The sequence below is a fragment of the Kazachstania africana genome, chromosome 5 (genome assembly GCF_000304475.1).
Source record: "Kazachstania africana CBS 2517 chromosome 5, complete genome".
Taxonomy (NCBI): Eukaryota; Fungi; Ascomycota; class Saccharomycetes; order Saccharomycetales; family Saccharomycetaceae; genus Kazachstania; species Kazachstania africana.
The window spans coordinates 350,675-371,969 of record NC_018944.1 but is presented as its reverse complement, the minus strand read 5'-3'; the positions used below and the strand labels follow the sequence as shown (position 1 = coordinate 371,969).

At 36.3% G+C, this 21,295-nt stretch overlaps 9 protein-coding genes across 9 annotated transcripts; 4 read left to right on the top strand and 5 right to left on the bottom strand.

Moving 5' to 3' along the window:
• Positions 1-78: 78 nt before the first annotated feature.
• DAP2 (dipeptidyl aminopeptidase) lies at positions 79-2,568 on the top strand (the record flags this gene model as incomplete). The annotated part of the gene is made up of 1 exon (XM_003957420.1): positions 79-2,568. The coding sequence occupies one exon, from the start codon at positions 79-81 to the stop codon at positions 2,566-2,568; it is 2,490 nt and encodes an 829-aa protein (XP_003957469.1).
• A 259-nt stretch (positions 2,569-2,827) lies between these two features.
• RPN1 (proteasome regulatory particle base subunit RPN1) lies at positions 2,828-5,770 on the top strand (the record flags this gene model as incomplete). Its single annotated transcript, XM_003957419.1, has 1 exon — positions 2,828-5,770. The coding sequence occupies one exon, from the start codon at positions 2,828-2,830 to the stop codon at positions 5,768-5,770; it is 2,943 nt and encodes a 980-aa protein (XP_003957468.1).
• Positions 5,771-5,921: 151 nt separating this feature from the next.
• On the bottom strand, positions 5,922-6,572 carry VMA16 (H(+)-transporting V0 sector ATPase subunit c''; the record flags this gene model as incomplete). Its single annotated transcript, XM_003957418.1, has 1 exon — positions 5,922-6,572. One exon carries the CDS (start codon positions 6,570-6,572, stop codon positions 5,922-5,924), a length of 651 nt encoding a protein of 216 aa, XP_003957467.1.
• Positions 6,573-6,857: 285 nt separating this feature from the next.
• THR1 (homoserine kinase) lies at positions 6,858-7,931 on the bottom strand (the record flags this gene model as incomplete). The annotated part of the gene is made up of 1 exon (XM_003957417.1): positions 6,858-7,931. One exon carries the CDS (start codon positions 7,929-7,931, stop codon positions 6,858-6,860), a length of 1,074 nt encoding a protein of 357 aa, XP_003957466.1.
• A 385-nt stretch (positions 7,932-8,316) lies between these two features.
• Positions 8,317-9,723, top strand: MAS2 (mitochondrial-processing protease subunit alpha; the record flags this gene model as incomplete). The annotated part of the gene is made up of 1 exon (XM_003957416.1): positions 8,317-9,723. The coding sequence occupies one exon, from the start codon at positions 8,317-8,319 to the stop codon at positions 9,721-9,723; it is 1,407 nt and encodes a 468-aa protein (XP_003957465.1).
• Positions 9,724-9,890: 167 nt separating this feature from the next.
• MYO1 (myosin 1) lies at positions 9,891-15,566 on the bottom strand (the record flags this gene model as incomplete). Its single annotated transcript, XM_003957415.1, has 1 exon — positions 9,891-15,566. The coding sequence occupies one exon, from the start codon at positions 15,564-15,566 to the stop codon at positions 9,891-9,893; it is 5,676 nt and encodes a 1,891-aa protein (XP_003957464.1).
• Positions 15,567-18,011: 2,445 nt separating this feature from the next.
• KAFR0E01740 (uncharacterized protein) lies at positions 18,012-19,043 on the top strand (the record flags this gene model as incomplete). The annotated part of the gene is made up of 1 exon (XM_003957414.1): positions 18,012-19,043. The coding sequence occupies one exon, from the start codon at positions 18,012-18,014 to the stop codon at positions 19,041-19,043; it is 1,032 nt and encodes a 343-aa protein (XP_003957463.1).
• A 668-nt stretch (positions 19,044-19,711) lies between these two features.
• KAFR0E01730 (uncharacterized protein) lies at positions 19,712-19,936 on the bottom strand (the record flags this gene model as incomplete). Its single annotated transcript, XM_003957413.1, has 1 exon — positions 19,712-19,936. The coding sequence occupies one exon, from the start codon at positions 19,934-19,936 to the stop codon at positions 19,712-19,714; it is 225 nt and encodes a 74-aa protein (XP_003957462.1).
• A 555-nt stretch (positions 19,937-20,491) lies between these two features.
• Positions 20,492-21,238, bottom strand: GPM1 (phosphoglycerate mutase GPM1; the record flags this gene model as incomplete). The annotated part of the gene is made up of 1 exon (XM_003957412.1): positions 20,492-21,238. One exon carries the CDS (start codon positions 21,236-21,238, stop codon positions 20,492-20,494), a length of 747 nt encoding a protein of 248 aa, XP_003957461.1.
• Between the last annotated feature and the right edge of the window lie 57 nt (positions 21,239-21,295).

Below are 21,295 nucleotides of genomic sequence, written 5' to 3'. Positions count from 1 at the left end.
GAAAAAAAAAAGGTTTTAACAGGGCCCATCATTGATTATATTCAACATGACAGATATATATGATGAACAGATATTAAGATGGATCAGCATAACTCTTCTGATTCTTTGCCAGATATAGAAAGAATTCCAGATACTCATTTCAAAAGCAAACGACAAATTGTGTTCGAGAGAAATGCTAAGTCAGGTATTCTTGGACTATTGCTAATATGGAGTTGTATTATATTGATAAGAACTATATCTCAAGTCACTCACCCATACGGAAACAGTAATAATGTAGGATTCCAATTACCCATTGGCAATGTAACAAAACAGGGTTTATTGAAAGTTTCCATGGAAAATATTAGAAACGGTACGTTTCAGCCACAAATGCATTCCTTGAACTGGTTCCATTACGCAGATACAGACAATGAGGATAGGGGATTTTATACTACTTCAATGAATGATAGCTACGTTGTCAAGTCTGTTACAGACCAAGATTTTGCGGAAGTCTTATTCCATGGAAGATACTTCACTCACGATGGTAAGAATTTTACTGTTGACGAAATAATCCCCTCTCCAGATGTGAAGCAATTACTTATTCGTACTCAAACTGTTAAGAACTGGAGGCATTCTGTATTTGGTTCCTACTTTGTTTTCAAGATAGAGGAATTATCGTTTGTGCATGTAGGTGACGATATTGCATTAGCTAAATGGTCCCCTGATGCGGACAATATTGCCTTTGTGCAAAATAATGACATTTACATATACTCGACAAAAACAGCATCACAATTGAGAAGGATCACCAATGATGGTAGTGCCGAAGTTTTCAATGGAAAACCAGATTGGGTTTATGAGGAAGAGGTTTTAAGCTCGGATACAGCATTGTGGTGGTCGCCAAACGCTCGCTTCATTTCTTTTATAAAGATTGACGAAACTCATGTCCGTGAGTTCAATATCCCATATTATGTTCAACATGAAAACGATATATATCCTGAGATGCGTTCAATAAAATACCCAAAAAGTGGCACACCAAACCCTGAAGTTGACTTATTCGTTTATGATACGAAAGAGGACTCCACATATGAATCTAAAATTTCAAATTTTTATGAAAACCCAGATTTTCTTCTAACTGAAGTTACCTGGATCGATGGCTTCAATCTTATAGTCAAAACTAGTGATCGCTCATCAGATTGTTTGAAAGTAGTAGCTATTAACTTGTCTACGAAGGAAACAACAATTTCAAGAGAGGAATCTTCAGAAGGTGGATGGTGGGAAATCACTCAGAATACGACTCCACTATTATTGAACAGGTCAGCAACGAAGCAAGAAAGTGGGTATATAGATATTATTCCAATTGCTGGATTCAATCATTTAGTATATTATCCTGTCAAAAATTCATCAGGATATATTAAGCTGACCAAAGGAGACTGGGAGGTTATTGATGGTCCATCTGCGGTTGATAAGGAATATGGCAGAATATACTTTATTGCTACAAGAAAGTCATCTACCGAGAGACACCTCTACTACGTGAACGTGAACAACTTGGGCGAAATCGTTGAAGTCACAGACACATCTAAGCCAGGCCTTTACAAGGCAACTTTCTCTTCAAGTGCAAGATTTGCCCTGTTATCATACAATGGACCGGATGTTCCATACCAGAAGATCATAGATCTACGGTCATATTATACAGACAGTGAAGTCGAAGGCAATGTTATTGGTAAGACACTGTACTACCTCGAGAAAAATGTAAAATTGAGAGAAATGCTATCTCAATATGACATTCCTGAAAAATCATTTCAACAACTTGACCTTGGACAGGATGAAAGCGGAAATACCATATTGGTCAACTCTTATGAAATATTACCAAATGATTTTGATCCAAAGAAAAAAAATTACTATCCTGTGTTTTTCTACGCTTATGGTGGTCCAAATTCGCAGCAAGTTTTGAAGAGTTTCTCTATAGGGTTCAATGAAGCAATTGCGTCCCAATTGAATGCTATTGTCGTTGTCGTTGACGGCCGCGGAACGGGTTTTAAAGGAAAAGCATTTAGATCTTTACTTCGTGACAGATTGGGCAAATATGAGGCTCTAGACCAAATTTCGGCTGCTTCTTTTTATGGAGCAAAATCCTACGTTGACGAAGAAAAGATATCCTTGTTTGGGTGGTCATATGGTGGCTATTTGACTTTAAAAACACTGGAAAGGGACTCCGGTAAACACTTCAAGTATGGTTTATCAGTGGCACCTGTAACAGATTGGAGGTTATATGATTCTATTTACACAGAAAGGTATATGCATACTCCTCAGGAAAATGCTGCTGGCTACGAGGAATCAAGCGTCCACAACATAACGTCTTTCAATGATGTTAACCGCTTTCTGCTCATTCATGGTACTGGCGATGACAACGTACATTTCCAAAACTCTTTGAAGTTTCTAGACTTGCTGAACCTGAATTCTGTTAAGAACTACGATGTTCATATCTTCCCAGATTCGGACCACGCTATCAGATACCATAATGCCGGCACCATGGTCTACGATAAATTATTTGAATGGACTAAGCATGCTTTTACTGGCAAGTTCATCAAATAGTTACTATATACAAACAGTTATATACATAATAACAGGCTTAAACAGACTATTAGACCATATTGCTGTATATATTGAACCGTCTCCTTTCCGGCACTTTAATTTTGTTTAAAGGATCACGTGTAAGGCGGCGATTTTTTTATATTTTCGGTGGCAAACTAAAAGAATATTAGGATTACTTCAAAACTAGAGTTAGCATTACTAGCCATTAAAACCATTTGTGGAGTCAATCGTATAGTTTCAAAGTAATAGAGAACTGACAATGGCTGAAGAAAAGAAAGAAATAGAGAGTAAACAGGATGTTACTGTTTCCAAAGAGGATAAGAAGAAGAAGCAAGCTCAAGAGGAAGAAGAGCTATCAGAAGAAGACTTAAAACTGAAGACAGATTTAGAGCTTCTAGTTGAAACCTTAAAAGAAAATGACAGCAATCTATATGAAACGTCATTGAACCAATTGAAAGACTTTATCAAGAACGCAACAAGCTCCATGACTGCTGTTCCAAAGCCTCTAAAGTTCTTACGTTCATCCTACCCTGATCTATGTGCCGTTCATGATAGGTGGACTGATAAAACAATGAAATCATCTCTTGCGGACGTCTTATCAGTTCTTTCTATGACATATTCCGATAATGGTAAACATGATTCTCTCAGATATAGATTGTTATCAGATGTAACTAATATTGAGAGTTGGGGACACGAATATATTCGTCATCTAGCTTTGGAAATTGGAGAAGTTTATTACGAGCAAGTTGAAAAAGAGGCTAACTTAAATTCTTCTGATGAATCAGAGTTATCTACTCCAGTGCCAACCGCATCTGAGTTTTCAAAAGACGAAATTTTAAATTTATCTTTAGATATTGTCCCATATTTCTTAAAACATAATGGTGAAGAAGAAGCAGTTGATTTATTATCTGAAATCGAATCGATTGAAAAGCTGCCCCAATTTGTTGATGAAAATACATATAAAAGAGTTTGCCAATACATGATTGCATGCGTTCCATTACTACCTCCACCAGAAGATATTGCTTTCTTACAGACTGCATACTCAATCTATCTATCTGAATCACAGTTGACTGAAGCTTTATCTCTTGCAATTAGGTTAGGTGATGAATCTTTAATCAGGGCTACCTTCGATGCCACTAATGATGAAGTTATGCACAAACAGTTGGCTTATATTTTGGCCACTCAAAAAGTTTCTTTCAAACATGAGGGCGTCCAAGAAATTATTGGTAATACCAAGCTGTCCGAACACTTTTTATATTTGGCTAAAGAATTAAATTTAACTGCCCCAAAAGTACCGGAAGATATTTATAAAAGCCACTTAGATAGTTCGAAGTCAGTATTTGGCAGTGTTGGTCTAGATTCTGCCCAACAGAATCTCGCAGCAGCCTTCGTTAATTCATTTTTGAACTTGGGGTATTGTAAGGACAATTTAATTGTCGATAATGATAACTGGGTCTATAAAACTAAAGGGGACGGTATGACTTCTGCAGTTGCCAGTATTGGTTCTGTTTTCCAATGGTCTCTAGATGGTTTACAACAGTTGGATAAGTATTTATATGTTGAGGAAACTGAAGTTAAGGCAGGTGCCCTATTAGGTATTGGTATTTCTGCAGCAGGCATACATGATGGTGATGTAGAGCCAGCATTATTATTACTTCAAGACTATGTTAATAACAGTAACAGTAAGATAAGTTCAGCTGCCATACTAGGTTTAGGTATTGCATTTGCTGGCAGCAAAAACGAGGAAGTCTTGGGTCTTTTGTTACCTTTAGCTTCCGATACATCTATTCCTCTTGAGCAATCTACTATGGCTTCTCTAGCATTAGCTCACATCTTCGTTGGTACATGTAATGGTGATATTACTACTTGCATCATGGATAACTTTTTGGAACGTTCTGCAATTGAACTAAAAACTGAGTGGGTTAGATTTTTAGCTTTAGCGTTAGGCTTACTTTATTTAGGACAAGGTGAACAAGTAGATGATGTCATTGAAACTTTGTCCGCAATTGAACATCCAATGACTTCTGCAATTGAAGTTTTGATAAACGCTTGTGCATACACTGGAACTGGTGATGTTCTATTAATTCAAGATTTATTACATCGTCTAACTCCAGAAGCTACAAAGAAAAATGACGAGGAAGACGAAGAAGATGAAGAAATTGAAGAGCAAGGTAGCGAAATACGTGATTTCTTGGCTGAAGCAGCTGCTGGAAAAGAAGAAAGAGAAAATAATGATAATCAAGATAACGAAGATCATGATGTGGACATGGATGCAGAAGATAATGCTCCAAGTGCTGAAGAAAAAAAGGATGAAGAAATAACGGAAACCAAAGAGGACGCTAAGGTAGAGGAGGGTAAAACCGAGAAAGAAGAAGAAGGTGAAAAGGAAAAGGAAAATGAGACTGAAAGTAGCCTAATTGATGAGCTTTCATTTGCTGTTTTGGGTATCGCCTTGGTAGCTATTGGTGAAGATATTGGGAAAGAAATGTCCTTACGTCACTTTGGTCATTTGATGCATTATGGTAATGAGCACATCCGTCGTATGGTTCCATTAGCTATGGGCCTTGTATCAATTGCTGATCCACAAATGAAGGTGTTTGATACCCTATCCCGTTTTTCACATGATGCAGATTTAGATGTTTCTATGAACTCTATTTTTGCCATGGGTTTATGTGGTGTCGGTACAAATAATGCTAGATTAGCACAATTATTAAGACAACTTGCCAGCTATTATTCTCGCGAACAGGATGCCCTATTTATCACAAGAATGGCTCAAGGTTTGATTCATTTAGGTAAAGGTACTATGACAATGGACGTCTTCAACGATGCACAAGTGCTAAATAAGGTAACACTGGCTTCTCTATTGACTGTACTAGTCGGTATGGTATCACCAAGTTTCATGCTAACAAACCATCAACTTTTCTACATGCTAAATAGTGGTGTAAGACCAAAGTTCATTCTAACCTTAAATGAAGAAGGCGAACCAATTAAGGTCAATGTCCGTGTGGGTCAAGCTGTAGAGACAGTTGGTCAAGCAGGTAAGCCTAAAACCATCACTGGTTGGATTACTCAGTCCACACCAGTACTATTAGGCCACGGTGAAAGGGCAGAACTGGAAAATGATGAATATATCAGTTATACCAGTAACATAGAGGGTGTTGTTATTTTGAAAAAAAATCCAGACTACGAAGAAGAAGCATAAAGGTGAGTAAATAAGTTGTATATCGTACAATCATATATTATTAATCAAAAATATCAAGTTTATACATTGTGTGGTTGTGTGGTTTATTCCATCACACGACATTCGTTAATAAAAAATATATACATTTTATGATTCAAAATAGTGTATTAACCTATTGAAAGTCTGCAGCCTTTCCTGCCATTAACAACCCGACAATTAGACCTAATAAACCAAGAATGGAACCAAAAATTTCTACGACTAAAATTTTGACAAAAAGTGCGGAATCAGCAGCATCAGATATAGCGGCAGTGGCTCCAGTAATACCAACGGCGACACCACAGATTAAGTTGGAGGCACCAACAGTGAGACCAGCCCAGAACAAAGAATAGCCGGTATAGAGGTTTGATTTTGAGTACAAAGTGTCTGCAGATGCGACAGTAAGCTTAGATGAGAATACGATTGCAATAATTAAACCGTAAATGGCAACAACTTCACAGAAGATAATAGATATCAGATTTTTCGTAGTGATTCTTGGAGCACGAACACCTGCACCTATTATAGAAGACCCCGTTATAAATATACCCCAGGCTGCTCCAACAACACTTAAACCTATGCACATAGCTATGCCGAGGTTAGCCCACATATATGGAGACGTTTTCACTAAAAATTTACCAAAATTGATATCTTCTCCATGACCTGTAAAAAGCTTATACAATGCATAGATGACTATTATGGTCAATATAGTAAAATTGCGAACCTTGGACCATGAAATTTTGTAGCCTAAGCCGCTGCTATTCGTTTTAGAGTCACTCACCATGACCATGATTAAATTTGTTGTATTCTTGATATTTCGGTATATCTTCAGTAATAATGCAAAAAAGATGGAAAATGAGATACGGACTACCTTCAAATTTGTACAGAATTTCCCTTGTAGATGAATTGAACAGCGTCAACGCAGACTTCTTTTCCTTTCTTTGTATCTTATTAATCAAATTTAGGCTACTTTCAAGATATTTTTTTCTATGAAATTCATATACGTATTCGTCGATTACGATTATAAATTTAAAGTGTTATATATCAATTTATATCATAGTAATGAACTTCAAATTCAATATTGTTCCACCGTGGCACCGTCATGAGCCAATTCCAATAACTTCCATGTACATTCGACGTTATTTCTGTCAAAAGTATTTATAATTTCTTGAGCGATGTCCTCAAAATTTTCAGTGGCCAAAGCTAAGATGGTTGGCCCAGCACCGGAAAGACAGATACCGAGCAAACCTGGATATGTGGAAGGTGTTACACTTTGTAAGATATCTGTTAAGCCTGGAATTAAGATTTTTCTGTATGGCTGGTGGACTCTGTCTTGCATAGCTGGATAAATTAAGTTGGCATTTGGAGGATCTAACGTTAAAGCATTAGTCAAAACTGCTAATCTTTGTAAATTGAAAACTAAATCTTGAGTTGTATAAGCCTTAGGTAGAACGCCTCTGGAGTCAGCGGTAGATAATTCGAATTGTGGAATAATCGCTATACATTTGATTTTAGGGTTCCAGTTATATTTAACATGTCTACCGATATCGGTTGGTGGTAAAGGTGGGACCAAACCAGTGTCTTCTCCTCCAGTTGGCTCAGGTAAGACCTCAGCCAATGGAATTTCACGTCTTTCTAGTTCTTGAGGGGTCAAGTCTCTTAAGAAAGAACCACAGAAACCTCCCATCATGGCTGCAGTAATATTATCTGGATGACGTTCAATCATAAGACAGTAGTCTAGCATACGTTGCTTTGAGAAGCCAAGCTGTCCGATTTCGTTACCCAACATGACACCTGCAACGACAGCAGCACCTGAAGAGCCTAACCCACGACCTAGAGGGATAGGGTTGGTGACATGGATTTTCGTTCCAGAAGGGAAAGCTCTGATATTATTACAACGCATAACGTAAAGGGCAGTTCTGGTAATCAAATTAGCATCAGATCTCAATGGCACGGAATCAAACCCTTCACTGTCTTCGCTGTAACTTAACAGACAGTTGTTTGGGTCGTCTTTAGTCAAATGAGCCTGTGTAGGATCAATAGAAACGTTTAGTTCCAGAAACAACGCTAAACCAACACCTAAAACATCGTAACCAGGACCAATATTTGCAGAAGAGGCCGGCACCTTAACAACAAAACTACGTACCATCGCTGACGATCAATCTTGAAGATTTGAATAGATTGAAAGTTGCAAAATTTCTTGGCAATTTGCTTAAATTTTCTGAAATTTCATAAAAAAAGAAACCTTGATGTGACTAATAGTAGTAACAGTTCCTCTTTAAGGAAATTTTCTCGATGGTTTGCCGAAGTAGGCTACTTTTCCCTAATTCAGTAACCTGCGTTCCTCTGGATATCCGAACCCGAGAGATATTAAAAATAGTGAAGTCATAAATATTGGATAGTGATAGATGAGCTTATAACTGTTAGGAAAGTCGAATAAGCTGGCTATTTCACGAGGAATCGAACCTTTTATTCTTTGGCTGCAGAGCTGTCGTTGAAATTATAAGTATCCCTTACTTCTTTATTTCAGTCAGATGTTTAGAGCTTCGGTAAGAAGGTTGTCATCATTGGCTTCCAAGAATGAATATCAGCTAACGAAATTATCAAATGGTCTCAGGGTTGCTACTTCAAATGTTCCTGGCCATTTTAGTGCATTGGGTCTGTATATTGGTGCAGGATCCCGTTTTGAAACCAATAACCTAAAAGGCTGCACACACATTCTGGATCGTCTTGCTTTTCAATCCACTACAAATGTAGACGGTAGAACGATGACAGAAACTCTGGAGTTATTGGGAGGTAACTATCAATGTACTTCCTCGAGAGAATCTATGATGTATCAAGCCTCTGTGTTTAATCAAGATGTGGATAAAATGTTGCGATTAATGGCGGAAACCGTAAGATTTCCTAACATTACTGAAAAAGAATTGAATGACCAAAAACTGGCTGCACAGTATGAAATCGATGAAGTTTGGATGAAACCTGACTTGTTACTACCTGAGTTACTACACACTACTGCTTTTTCGGGTGAAACTCTTGGGTCTCCATTATTATGTCCTCGTGAGGTTGTTCCATCCATTTCCAAAAAGTCACTTACAGAATATAGAGAGGGTCTGTATACTCCTGAGAATACAGTAGCAGCATTTGTTGGTGTATCTCATGAAAAGGCACTGGAATATGTTTCGAAATATTTTAGTGATTGGAATTCTCAGAAACTTCCAATTATGCAGAAGAGAGCTCATTACACTGGTGGAGAGACATGCATTCCTCCAATAAAGCCATTCGGAAATTTGCCTGAATTATATCATATCCAAATTGCATTTGAAGGTTTACCAATTGACCATCCAGACATATATGCGCTTGCTACATTACAAACACTACTTGGTGGGGGAGGGTCGTTCAGTGCTGGTGGACCAGGAAAGGGGATGTATTCAAGATTATATTCTCATGTCTTGAATCAGTACTATTTCGTTGAAAGCTGTACCTCTTTCAACCACACATACTCCGATTCTGGACTTTTTGGTATCTCATTGTCGTGTATCCCAGAGGCTGCCCCACAAGCTGCAGAAATTGTAGCCATACAATTCCACAATATATTCGCCAATAAAAAGCTCAGACCCACTGATGAAGAAGTATCACGAGCTAAGAATCAGCTCAAATCTTCTCTGCTAATGAATCTTGAATCCAAATTAGTAGAGTTAGAAGATATGGGAAGACAAATTCAACTGCGTAACACTAAAGTTCCAATCAAAGAAATGGTCTCCAGGATCGAGAAATTAACCAAAGATGACATAATCCGCGTTGCAGAAACGGTTGTCACCGGTAAGGTTCAAAATCCTGGTAAAGGAACTGGCAAAGCTACTGTTGTCATGCAAGGGAAGAGAGATGCGTTTGGAAAAGTAACAGATGTCTTGGAATATTATGGACTGGGTTCCACTAATTAGTATTCTCATCATAGCATTATATTTGCAGTTTCGTCACAATCAGCCCATGTCGTTACAGAAGATACGTGCCCTCATCACAGAATGGAATTAAATAACTGGGTATAATTAAAGTCTTGTATATAATCTTATAAACAGTTTTCGAATGTTTTATATATACTGAGGAAACCTTAGCTCATAATTTCCTCCGTTTGAAACGCCGAATTTTGCTGTTGTTCATTATTTGCATTGTTTTTATCATATCTCTCTCTCCAAAATGCAATTTCTCTCTCTAGTTCTTGTATTTTATCTTGATATAAAGTGTTTTCCCTAGTAGCCTTTTTCATTTGTAGTTCTTGTTGTGACACAAGATTCTCTAGTTGTCCAAGTTGTTCGTTATACTGCACTACACTAATTTCAAATTGCTTTCTATCTTCATTAGCAAGGTTAATGACATCTGCTTGTTTCATATTTTTTTCTTCCAATTCTTGAATAGCACGTTCTTGGCTCTTTAGGCCTTTTAGTAGGTTATACTTCTCATCTGTTTCAGAAGATAGCATTTCCTCTAATTCGCTAATCTTCGACAACCAAGCATCCTTCTCACGTGTATCAGATAACTTCTCATTCAAACTTTGGAGTTTAGAACCAAGCTGTTCACTTTGCCTGACCAAAGTCTGATTTTCCTCGAAGAGATTGATATTCTTTTGTTTTTCATTATCATACTTCTCTCTGAAATAATTGATGTCTTTTTGAAGGTTTTGAACCAGCTCTTCATTTCTTTCGCTTTGTTCTTTCTGCAGTTCCAGGGTTTCTTCTAAATATTTCATCTTATTTAAAATGTCCTCTTTTTCCTGAGAAAGTTCACCGAATTCTGCACTCGACTTCGTTATTGCGTCCCTTGAACTTTCAAGCTCTGACTTAAGTCGACCATTTTCGTTTATTAGCAATTCCACGTTTGATGACAGATCATTAGACCTCAACAATAGTGCCTGGTATTCTTTACTCAATTCAACTTTAGAGGCAATAGTTTCATCCTTTTCATTATTCAAAGTCTCTGTGACTCTCGCATAGTGTTCATTTTGCTTTAGAAGATCCGATATTTTGGCTTCATAATCATTATTCAACGTTTCCAATTTGTAGTTCAACGTAGAAATTTCCTTTCTCAATGAACTCTCGGTCTTAAAACCCATATCTAATTGATCCTTTAGTTCTTTTATTTCATTTTCATATTGTGAGGTATCTGTTGCTTCTGCTACCCTCTCCTTAAAATGAGATAAATCCGACGTTAGCATTTTGTTAATCCCTTGTATCCTTTTCAGCTCCAATTCACACTCTTGAAGTTTCATTTCCAGATCGTTTTTTGCTGTTTCTTTCTCCCAGATTGCTTTGTCTTTCTGCTTATTTTGGGCTTTCAATTTTTCAATAATCTCAGTCATACTCTTAATATCTTCTTCAGCTTGCATCAACGCATTGATGTAATCTTTTAGCTGCTTTTCATTTTCATGCAAATCATTGAGGCAGCTTTCATACTGTGCTTTCTGTTGTTTTACAGTGTTAGCAAACAGTTCTTTCTGCCTTTCTGTTCCCTCCAAGTCTTTTGCTAACATCTGTATCTGTTCATTCAGTAAGGCTTCCTTGGAAGATGCCTGTTTCATCTCAAAATTTAATTTATTAATGAGGTTATATGATTCATCAACATGCTCCTGTAATTTATAGTTTTCAAATTTATAAGCTTTTAATTCTTCATCAATTTTGGAATATTCCTTTCTGTTTCTGAAGATTTCTCCACTCGACTGTAGATTGGTTCTATCTTTCAGAGGCATATGCTTGATTTTATTTTCTAGGGATTTCACTTTTTGCTCGCTGGCCTCAAACTTCAATTTATAGATGTCAGAAGATGAGTCTACTCTTTGAATTTTTGTGAATTTTTCGTGTAGGGCAGCAGCAACATTTTCAGCATCATAATGTGCTTTAGTTTCAACATCTAGCTGTCTCTTCAAGTATTGTACTTCAAGAATTAGTTTTTCGATGTTCACATCATCTTTTGTTGAGATTTTGCTTAAATCAAAATCTATATCAACTTCTATTCCCGATTTTTCAATAATTTCTTTAAGTTTTTTCACTTGTGCTCTCGCTTGTTGGAAATCAAATGAAGAAGACGCTAGTCTCGTCTCAGTAAAACTTAATCTTGAGATTAAATTCTTCCTTTCATTTATTTCTTCTTCAAGCAATCTACTTGTTTCTTTCAGCTTAATTTTCATTTCCATATACTTTTCAATGAGATTCTCTTCCTTCATGTCAGATCCGCCAAGCAAGATGCTATCATCAATATTCTCATTATTTCTAGTTGAAGAGAGCCTGCTAGTCAGGTAAGTGTTCAAGGATATTTCCTGGTTAAGACGGTTTTCTAAAGTTTCAATTTTTGAGCTTGCCCCCTTTGACTGTTCATTTTGTTTCTCATCATTAGAAAAACGTTTTTGTAAGGCAGTAAAGCTCCCCTCCAACTCTTCATATTTTTGTTTCATGTCTAGATATTTTTGATTGGCCTCTTTTAGCTCCTTTCCTAGTTTATCATGCTCTGAGACAACGGTATCGCGTTGCTTGGAAACTGCTTCCATCTCTTTGTAATTATTTTCAATTTTGTTACTCAACCTTTCAACCTCAGTGACTTTTTTTGATAAAAGCAGATCAATTTTCTGTTTCTCCTTTTTGAGACTGTCTATGTCTGAACGTAAACTAATATTTTCATTAACTAAACCTTGTAATCTTGACATAGCAGCATTACAATTTTTTTCCAGAGTGACAAGCTTGATGTCGAGATTTTGTTTGGAGCTGTTCAACTTTTTCTGTAAAGTATCAATCTCTGATTGCTTCTCTTGTTCAATACGCTCTAATTCTTCCAGTTTTTTCACCAGCTTCTCATTTTCAGATATTAGGTTCTCATACTCGGATGTCTTTGAGGAGCTGAGAGACTTCAATTTGGCAATATCATCAAGTAGCACTTTGTTTTTGGACGTTAGGTTACTAATACAGTCTTCCTTTTCCGATAACAGGTTTTTCGTTGAAATAATTTGCTCTTGAAGGGACTCATATTCTTGGACTGATTTTTTCTGCTTCGTTTCATGCAGCTCCTTTAGCTCTAATTCTTTCTCTAATTCTTTCTCTAGGATAATTCTTTTCGTTTCATTGTCAGCTAATAATTTCTCTTTCTCCTCTAAGTTCTCCGATTCTTGTTGTAGCAACTGTCGTACCTCCCTCAATTCATTAGAAACATCTTTATGTAAATCTAAGATGCTAATTTTCTCTTGTTCTTTCTTTTCAATGGCAATTTTCAGTTCCTTAATTTGTTCATTAAATTTCTTGGCTCTGGAAATATCTTGTGCAGAAGAAAGTAATGGTTTTACTTTTGTGAATAAATTGAACCAAGGATCATTCATTAATTCATTGTACTTCCTGAATGTAGTCCCAATTATACGGGCAGATTTTAGTTTCCTTTGTTGAATTGTAGTATGACGTCTCACTATCGAACCTCTGATGGCAGAATTGAATGATGAGGTTATCTGCATAATTCTATTCTCTTTCTTATTCTCCAACGTTGCCAAGACACCAGCTTTGAAAAAAAGCTTCGTATTACCAACCTTGAAGAGGCTAGGGTCTAGAGATAGTGATGATAATATCAGTTGTGAATTCCTTTTGAAGTCTCTTTTATTGAATGTGATTCCATCTTCGGCAGATGTGAGAATATTATATCTTTGATAAAACTCCTTGAAAAAAATTCTATTAGGATAACCTTCTCTAGCAATTCTTATTCCTTCCAAGACACCGTTACAACGTAATTGATCCAAGATTAATCTTCGATCAAAGTTTCTGGCCATCTTCAAGTTGTTGGGAATAATGCAACGAACGAAGTGAGGGTGTGTAGTGTTAAGTTGATTAAGTAAATATATTTGCTGCTCTCTATGACGGGAAGATGCAGTCCTCAGGGATTTTCCATGTGAACGATTCTTGTGGGAAGAAGGTGTATCATCTTTATTGTCCGTAGTGTCTTTATTGAAAAATTTAGCAATTAAATTGTTTTTAGAATTTGACAACACATTTGAGAGGTTTTCATTTAAGGGATCCTTATTTTTAGACAACCATCCTTCTACGTCATATTCGACATCGCCAGCATAATGTTTTAAAACAAAGCAATGCTCCAATTTTGAACGTTTGAACCTATCAGATTTCTTTTCCCAACTATTTATCAATTTTTCGAAGAAGGAGTTATCTGTAGACTTTGGTAAAATAGACTCCTCATCTAATAATGGTAAGATACCTGAGGGTGATAGTTTCTGTTCAATAAGATCAATTGTTGATTGCAAATCTTTTCCATAGTCGATGTAATCCCACTGGATATTTTCCTTGACGTATTCAGTTTGCTCGAGAACAAACATATGGTGATTGAAAAATTGCTGTAATTTTTCATTGGTGTAGTTTATACACAATTGTTCAAAAGAGTTATGTTTGAAAATTTCAAAGCCTGCAATATCTAATAGACCAATGTAATTGGCTGTCATTGAACCATGGTCAAGTGACTTGTTTATTCGCTCAACAATGTGCGAAAAAAGAAGTTCATAAAGTGTCCTAGAGAGTGAATTTAAAATGAAGCGAGCTTGTGTTGCGTTTTTCGATTGTGAAACCCATTCCTTCCCAGCTTTTGACTTTGGCTTTAAAATTGCTGTGTTAAATTCAGAGTTTTCAATTCCCAATAATTCTGTCAAATCGGTTGTATCATTTTTGAAAGCGGCTTGTTCAGTCTTTTCTGAAACAAATTCAACATTGCCTATGTGCAATGTTATGGAGATAATTTTCAAAATATCTTCAACTTCTCCTTGAGAGAAGCCGACAGTTGAAAAAGCTTTTAGTAGTTCATCAAAATTTGCCTTGTCATTAACTCCAGGAATAATATGGTTTGATGCAGAAAGATATTTGTAATCCGAGATTGAGTTTGATGGAAGTTTATATTTACTGTGAAGTTCATTTTCGGAGAGACCATTGAGGAATTCATAGAATATATGATAATTCCTCTCCTCTTTATGTTGGTTGACAACTCTCGATTTTTCCAGTAGGTACCACTCTATATGAGCACCATTTATTTTGCCCCTTTCATCGAATTCAATTTTAATAAATTTACCAAATCTTGATGAATTATTATTACGTACAGTTTGTGAATTACCAAATGATTCTAAGATTGGATTACTTTGTAAAATTTTCATTTCAAATCCTTCAACCTTTTCTAAAGTTGGCGTTTGTAATACATTTGTGCTTTTATTTTTAGATGAAGTAATTGCAGCTAAATATTGTAAGATTTTTTTAGTATTTTCCGTTTTACCAGCACCAGATTCACCTGTGACCAATATTGATTGGTTTAGCTTTTCGGTTAATAGATTTTGATAAGCTTCTTCAGCTACGGCAAAGATATGAGGTTTATTTTCATCCTTCGAAGAGCCATTATAAAGATCGATATATTCTTGACTGTAGGTCTTGATATTCGAGTAAGGATTGATTGCTACCAGAAAAAGACCAGAATAGGTATAGATAAGATCATCTTTATATCTATTCTCCAAATTATAAAGAACAGAAGGTTCATTGAGATGTGTTAATTCGGACATGTCATCGATTTTATCAAAACTTGGTGGATTAACTGGATGAACGTCACGTATTGGGAATTGTTTATTTTCATTGGTATCTATTAACTTAACGTTAGCGAATTCTTCTTCTACATTCTTACTAGGGTTTCTTTTTGATATTTTACTGGTAAATTCAGCCTTAACGAAAGTTTCCGTTTCATGAGGAACCCATATAGAAGTTAGTTGTGGGTCACCCATTGTTGAGTTGAAGACAATTTAGCGAAGGCGATATAGATTGATGTAGTGTTAGAAGTCTGACTTACGTTTTGCTTAAAAGTTGCATAATGAGCTTGCGATCTAACAGTAATAGATATTTTTTTTCTTGCTTGATCTTGATGCCCTCTTTCATTTGAGAACGCTGTTCGCGGTATTTGTTTACACCTCAGTTTTTCAATTATCCGAAAAGGGAAATTAAAACAACAAACGACAGTGACAGAAAATAAAGAAAAAAGTCTGCAGTCATTGAGAAAGCAATGACTTTTGGCTGTTTGAAAGTTGTTTCTATTCGTGTTGCAAAATGGAGAAGGGGCATGCGATAAGAGTGTTTGTGATTTGAATGCGATAAGAAAGAGACCAGCGAGAGCAGAAAGAGAGTTTTTTTATGTGGAGCAATTGAATAAAGTGAGTCATTCAATATGTAGCAGATAAATTGAGGGGAAATAAGGTATTGGTCCTGTTATGTAACCTGTATATAACGCAAAAAAAAACTAGGAGTAAAAAGTGTCACATTGGCTTTGCATGAACTATGAGACCTGTGTGGAATCTGATAGTAGAATGAACTCTAAGCGAAATATAAATCCAGCCAGCTCGAAAAGGTACACCTGCATACAACGATATTGAATATGATTTGACCCTTTCTCATTCTTTTTATTCAGTCATTGAGGAACGAAAAAGAAAATATGAACAAAAAACTGGAGAACCATACCATGAATTTTTGGCGGGGTGGCAAGGGCGCATATAACATGGAAAGAGCTTAGATTGCTGAGTTCTGAAAACGTTCTATGCATTAGAGACTGAATTTTTGCATGATTTCTAGTTACGCTGTGCGTCCAGAATGGGTCCTGGAATCACCCAAAAAGGGAAATTCCCACACAAGACGAGGCCATTTTTTGGGTGTTCGTTTGTTGTTTTTGTCTTTTCAGTTCTTTTTTTCGAAAGACGTGGGGGAGTATGGTAATAGGTGGGGTTAATTGTGGGAGGAAGTAGAAAGATAGAAGAATTAAAGAATCGGTCGAGCCGTATATCGCATCTGCTCAGTCAGAAACCTCGTAATGCAAGAGATGATTAAGCGAATAATCGCTCAAATTCTTCAGGACAGGGGCCCAGAATGTGAAAGTCATCATTGGCAACATAGTGGAGTTTGTCACATTAAAACTTTTGTAGGCCAAGATGCAGGCCCAGTAGAACACAGGAGTTCCTTCTCAATTATTCATGTTGTTAATTAACGGCCGTTGGTGATCTAGAAACTGACTTTCCCGCATACTTAATATCAAGTGTGCATGACGGTAAAATGTATTTGATTTTTTTTTTTCTACACAGTAACGGCCAATGGCACCAATACTCTCTCATAGAATACTTTTGCCACACTATGAAGCGGCATCATCTCAAATAACAGCAACCATGTCATAACCGCAGAAGAAGTATAATTCTTTTTTTTTTTTGTCACTAGCCCTTTGCCTGAGAAGCATTCGATGTAGCAAAAATTGCCACTTCCTAGGGAAATTCTCTGAGACGCAAAAGGTATCAAAAACAAGGATACGTGCGCATGCATCGCATCTTCCACAGAACTGTCTCTGGAAGATGCTGCAATTGCTTTCTCCAAGTTTTGTCTCGGTTTTCAACGTATCAAGCTAAATACATGCGCACGCAGCACGGCCTTAAAAGCAATCACAGTTTGATTTTCCTTCACCTTTCTCTACAGAGAATTCTGAGCTCGCCTTCGAGAGCTCTAACAAGGATTTGGACCGAAAAATGAAACGGAAAGGAGAAGAAAGGAAAAAAAAAAAAAAAAAAAAAGGAAAAGGCGTGTAGTAAGCAAATGACACAGAAAATCATACCGAAAGAACCAGAAAAAAAATTTTGCGTTCCCTACATCTTCTAGCGATATTTCACTCCCGTGGGGTTGTCTCCTTGAAAAGCCCTCACGGATACCTTTGAGGAACACCGTTCCTATAGCTCGAGTCCAGTAACTAAACGTTACATCTCTTCTACGTGATTTACTGTTTACTGCAGGTCGACCAAGAGAAGGTTTATGAATTTTACCAAAATAAGACGAAAAGAGTAAATTCTATTATGCTGTACATGTCTTTCTTAACAGTTTCCGCAAAGATTTATGACACTGTGTGTCTGTCGTTTCTTACTGGTATGCAGCTCATCGGTCGAGTCCAGGTTTTCTTTCCCACAGTACTCATTTAATTTGTTTTTTTTCTTGTTCTCCAGATTTTGTTTGCAAAGACCCAAAGGAATGGAAAGAAAAAAACCTCGAACTAAACTCGGCGTCGAGATATATAAGAACAGTGGACTTATTGACCTAATACCATTTTATGAGCACATTCTGTCTGTTAAGTAAAATAAAATATTAGATATTTCTCGTGTGAGTTCAATATTATTTTTTTTTAAAATAAAAACAACAATTACAAAACAATGTCTGGTATTTTACTGTATGAAATGAATCACAATCAATATCCAAGATGTTTTGATCTTAAAGCATCGAGGATAATGGTTATGGGAGATAGTCTATCTGGGAAAACTTCTCTAATTTTAAGATACGTTAATGGCTCATATTCTGAAATTCAACAAGGTGCCTATTTTGAAGATATCTATAGTAAACATATCAATTTCCAAGCTCTATTGAATTACTTACCGCAATGTCGGCCAACTTCTGCTAGTCAAGAACTACGACAATACCTATCCACTTGTCATAATGACCATAATATATATACAAAGAGAAGTCCAACTATTGACGTTCAAATTCTTGATGCGGCACCATTTGAAATTGCTGATTTTTCAGATTTAAGAAATGAACAAATTTTGCAGTCTGATGCTTTCATCTTATGTTACGATCCAACGAATAGAGAATCTTTCTTAAATCTAAGAACATATCAAAGAAGAATAGAAAGGGTAAGAGGTTTAGATTGTGGTATTCCAATAATAATAGTATCAACAAAATCTGATCTACTTTCAGAAACTAAAATCTCTAATGATGAAGTATTTGAATTACTAAGTAGATATGAATTATCATCTGAAGATGATTTTTTTGAAATCTCTTCAAAGGATAATTTCAATATTAGAGAATTATTCTTTGATCTATTAATTAGAATAGAAAAGGATAAATTCAATCAAAGAGAGAAAATAACGCTTGAACAAGATGGACTCGATAATTCTAATGAGAAGGAAAGTGAGAATCCTCGGAATCCAGCTGCTTCGCGTGCTTCAAGTACAACTGCTAGTTCAAAAGTTACTATGGAAGACCGTTCTTCTGAAAACGCTGAAAAATTATCAAGCAGAGAAAAGACAAGCACATATAACCCAAAAAGGACAATAACTAATTCATCAACACGAAAGAATATGAAAACAGGTACCAATTCCCGTAACTTAAAGAGAGATAAACCTCAATACTTAGAAAATAAATCTACTCCTAAACAAAGTAATGCTAACTGCTGCACAATCTTTTGAGCAATCCTTTCTTCAAGTCTGCATTTCAATGGAGATCAAACATATAACATGATCTTTCTTGAACCTCCCAACCTCTTAACACTTTAATCCGGGCATTTTTTTTCTGATTTTCAATCATATTCGATTGTTTATAGATTTTTTTATAGATTAATTATAAATACACATGCACACGTACTATTGAAAAAAACTATCATTTTTTCCAAGAAAAAACGTTAGAGATACGCCACAATTATAGTGTTTCTCCTTAGCTCGTGGTTTAATCTCAGTATACTTTAACTTCTCTTTTTCAAAAAAATAACATCGATACCCATTTGGTCATTGAGGCGAATTAAATAGTGCAGCCACAGCCAGCGACTCCTACATTTCATGCTAAAATGTATACACATCTTGAGAACGATTAACCCGCTTTACTGGCTCTTAATAATGAATGATAATGGTATAAACTAGATCATCTTAAGCCTTAGCTGTGCAGTCGCATAGAATGTTGGATTGGTTGGATGAGTTGAAAAGCAATCCTTCTCACACCAACATTGATGAGAACCCATCTACAGGCAGCTTTATTGATGCGGTAACCCGTATAATTCCTCTTGGCGAAATGTTGCACTCAGCGATACTTCATATTCTATGTTTCTCTTTCGATCTCCTCGAGAGGTTTCAAAAGAGGTATCTTAATCTTCCTTCTCCTTTGTGTCATCCTCAGAATTAGCAAGTAAGAGAAGCCCAAGTAATGTGCCTACTAGCATAAATGCTATAATCAGTAGGAAAATTGGTAAAAATATGGCGTACTCGCTTGGGATTGGGAACAGAAATGAATTGTCGAAATTAAACATTTGTGATAATAGCCATGTAAAATAGTAAACTGCCGCAGCTGATAATAAAATAAATTTGCACATATATGTTGTTCATCCCAGTATAGTAGTATCTTCTTTTTTTCCAAGGTTTGATATTTCTCAAGTTTTTCTCCTTTGAGACATCGGAAAAAAAATATAACAGCCTGCTTCAAAATTTATATGTACCTGAGATAGCGAGGTAGTAGGGTCAACGTTGTGACAAATGTGCCACTTTAACGTAGACGGTAGCTTATTTTTGGTTTCAACAATAGCGTTGGAATCTCTTGAACTGATTATTACATTTTATGAATAGCATGTTAAACTTTTTTAAACAAGTAACGGGCGATATTGAAATTTTAGGGAAGGTTACAAAACTTTAAATGATCTTTTGATACTTTTTGTCACCAATCCCATAAAATATGATCGACATTAACGTTAACCGCAGTACAATAAGAAAGAGTTCAGAAGATTCACAGAATCGGAAATTTTTTTGGGAAATCGTCAAAAAAACATTATTGACTGAAGTCACTTTACGTATATATAAAATATATCATCTATGAGTTTAAAGATAGGAGAAAAAAACATTCAAAGATTGAAGCAATAGCAAGATCTTTAAATTTATTTCTTCTTACCTTGAGCAGCGACAGCAGCGGCACCAGCAGCAGCAGCTTCTGGGTCTAAGTAGTAAGATGGCTTAGATGGCTTTAAGTTTTCGTCTAATTCGAAAACTAATGGAATACCAGTTGGGATGTTTAACTTGGCAATGTCAGCATCAGAGATACCTTCTAAGTGCTTGACTAAACCTCTTAAGGAGTTACCGTGGGCAGCGATCATAACAGTCTTACCTTCTAATAAGTCCTTAGAGATAACATCTTGCCAGTATGGTAATAATCTGTCAATGACTAAAGCTAAAGATTCAGTAGCTGGTAAAACGTTTGGATCAACGTCCTTGTATCTGACATCGTTCTTTTGAGAGAATTCAGAGTCATCTTCAATTGGTGGTGGTGGAACATCGTAAGATCTTCTCCAGGTGGTGAATTTTTCTTCACCGTATTGTTCTAAGGTAGCAGCCTTGTCCTTACCTTGTAAAGCACCGTAGTGTCTTTCGTTTAATCTCCAAGATCTGTTGACTGGGATCCATAATCTGTCAGCCTTAGATAAAGCAATGTTAGCGGTTTGGATAGCTCTGGATAATTTGGAAGTGTATAAAACATCTGGCATAACGTTCTTTTCCTTTAATAATTCACCAGCTCTGGCAGCTTCTTTTTCACCGATGGCAGATAATCTGACATCAACCCAACCGGTGAATAAGTTCTTTTCGTTCCATTCGGATTGACCGTGTCTTACTAAAACTAACTTTGGCATTGTAGAATAACTATATGTGTACAATTTATTTAAAAAAGAGTAAAATAATTGGAAATG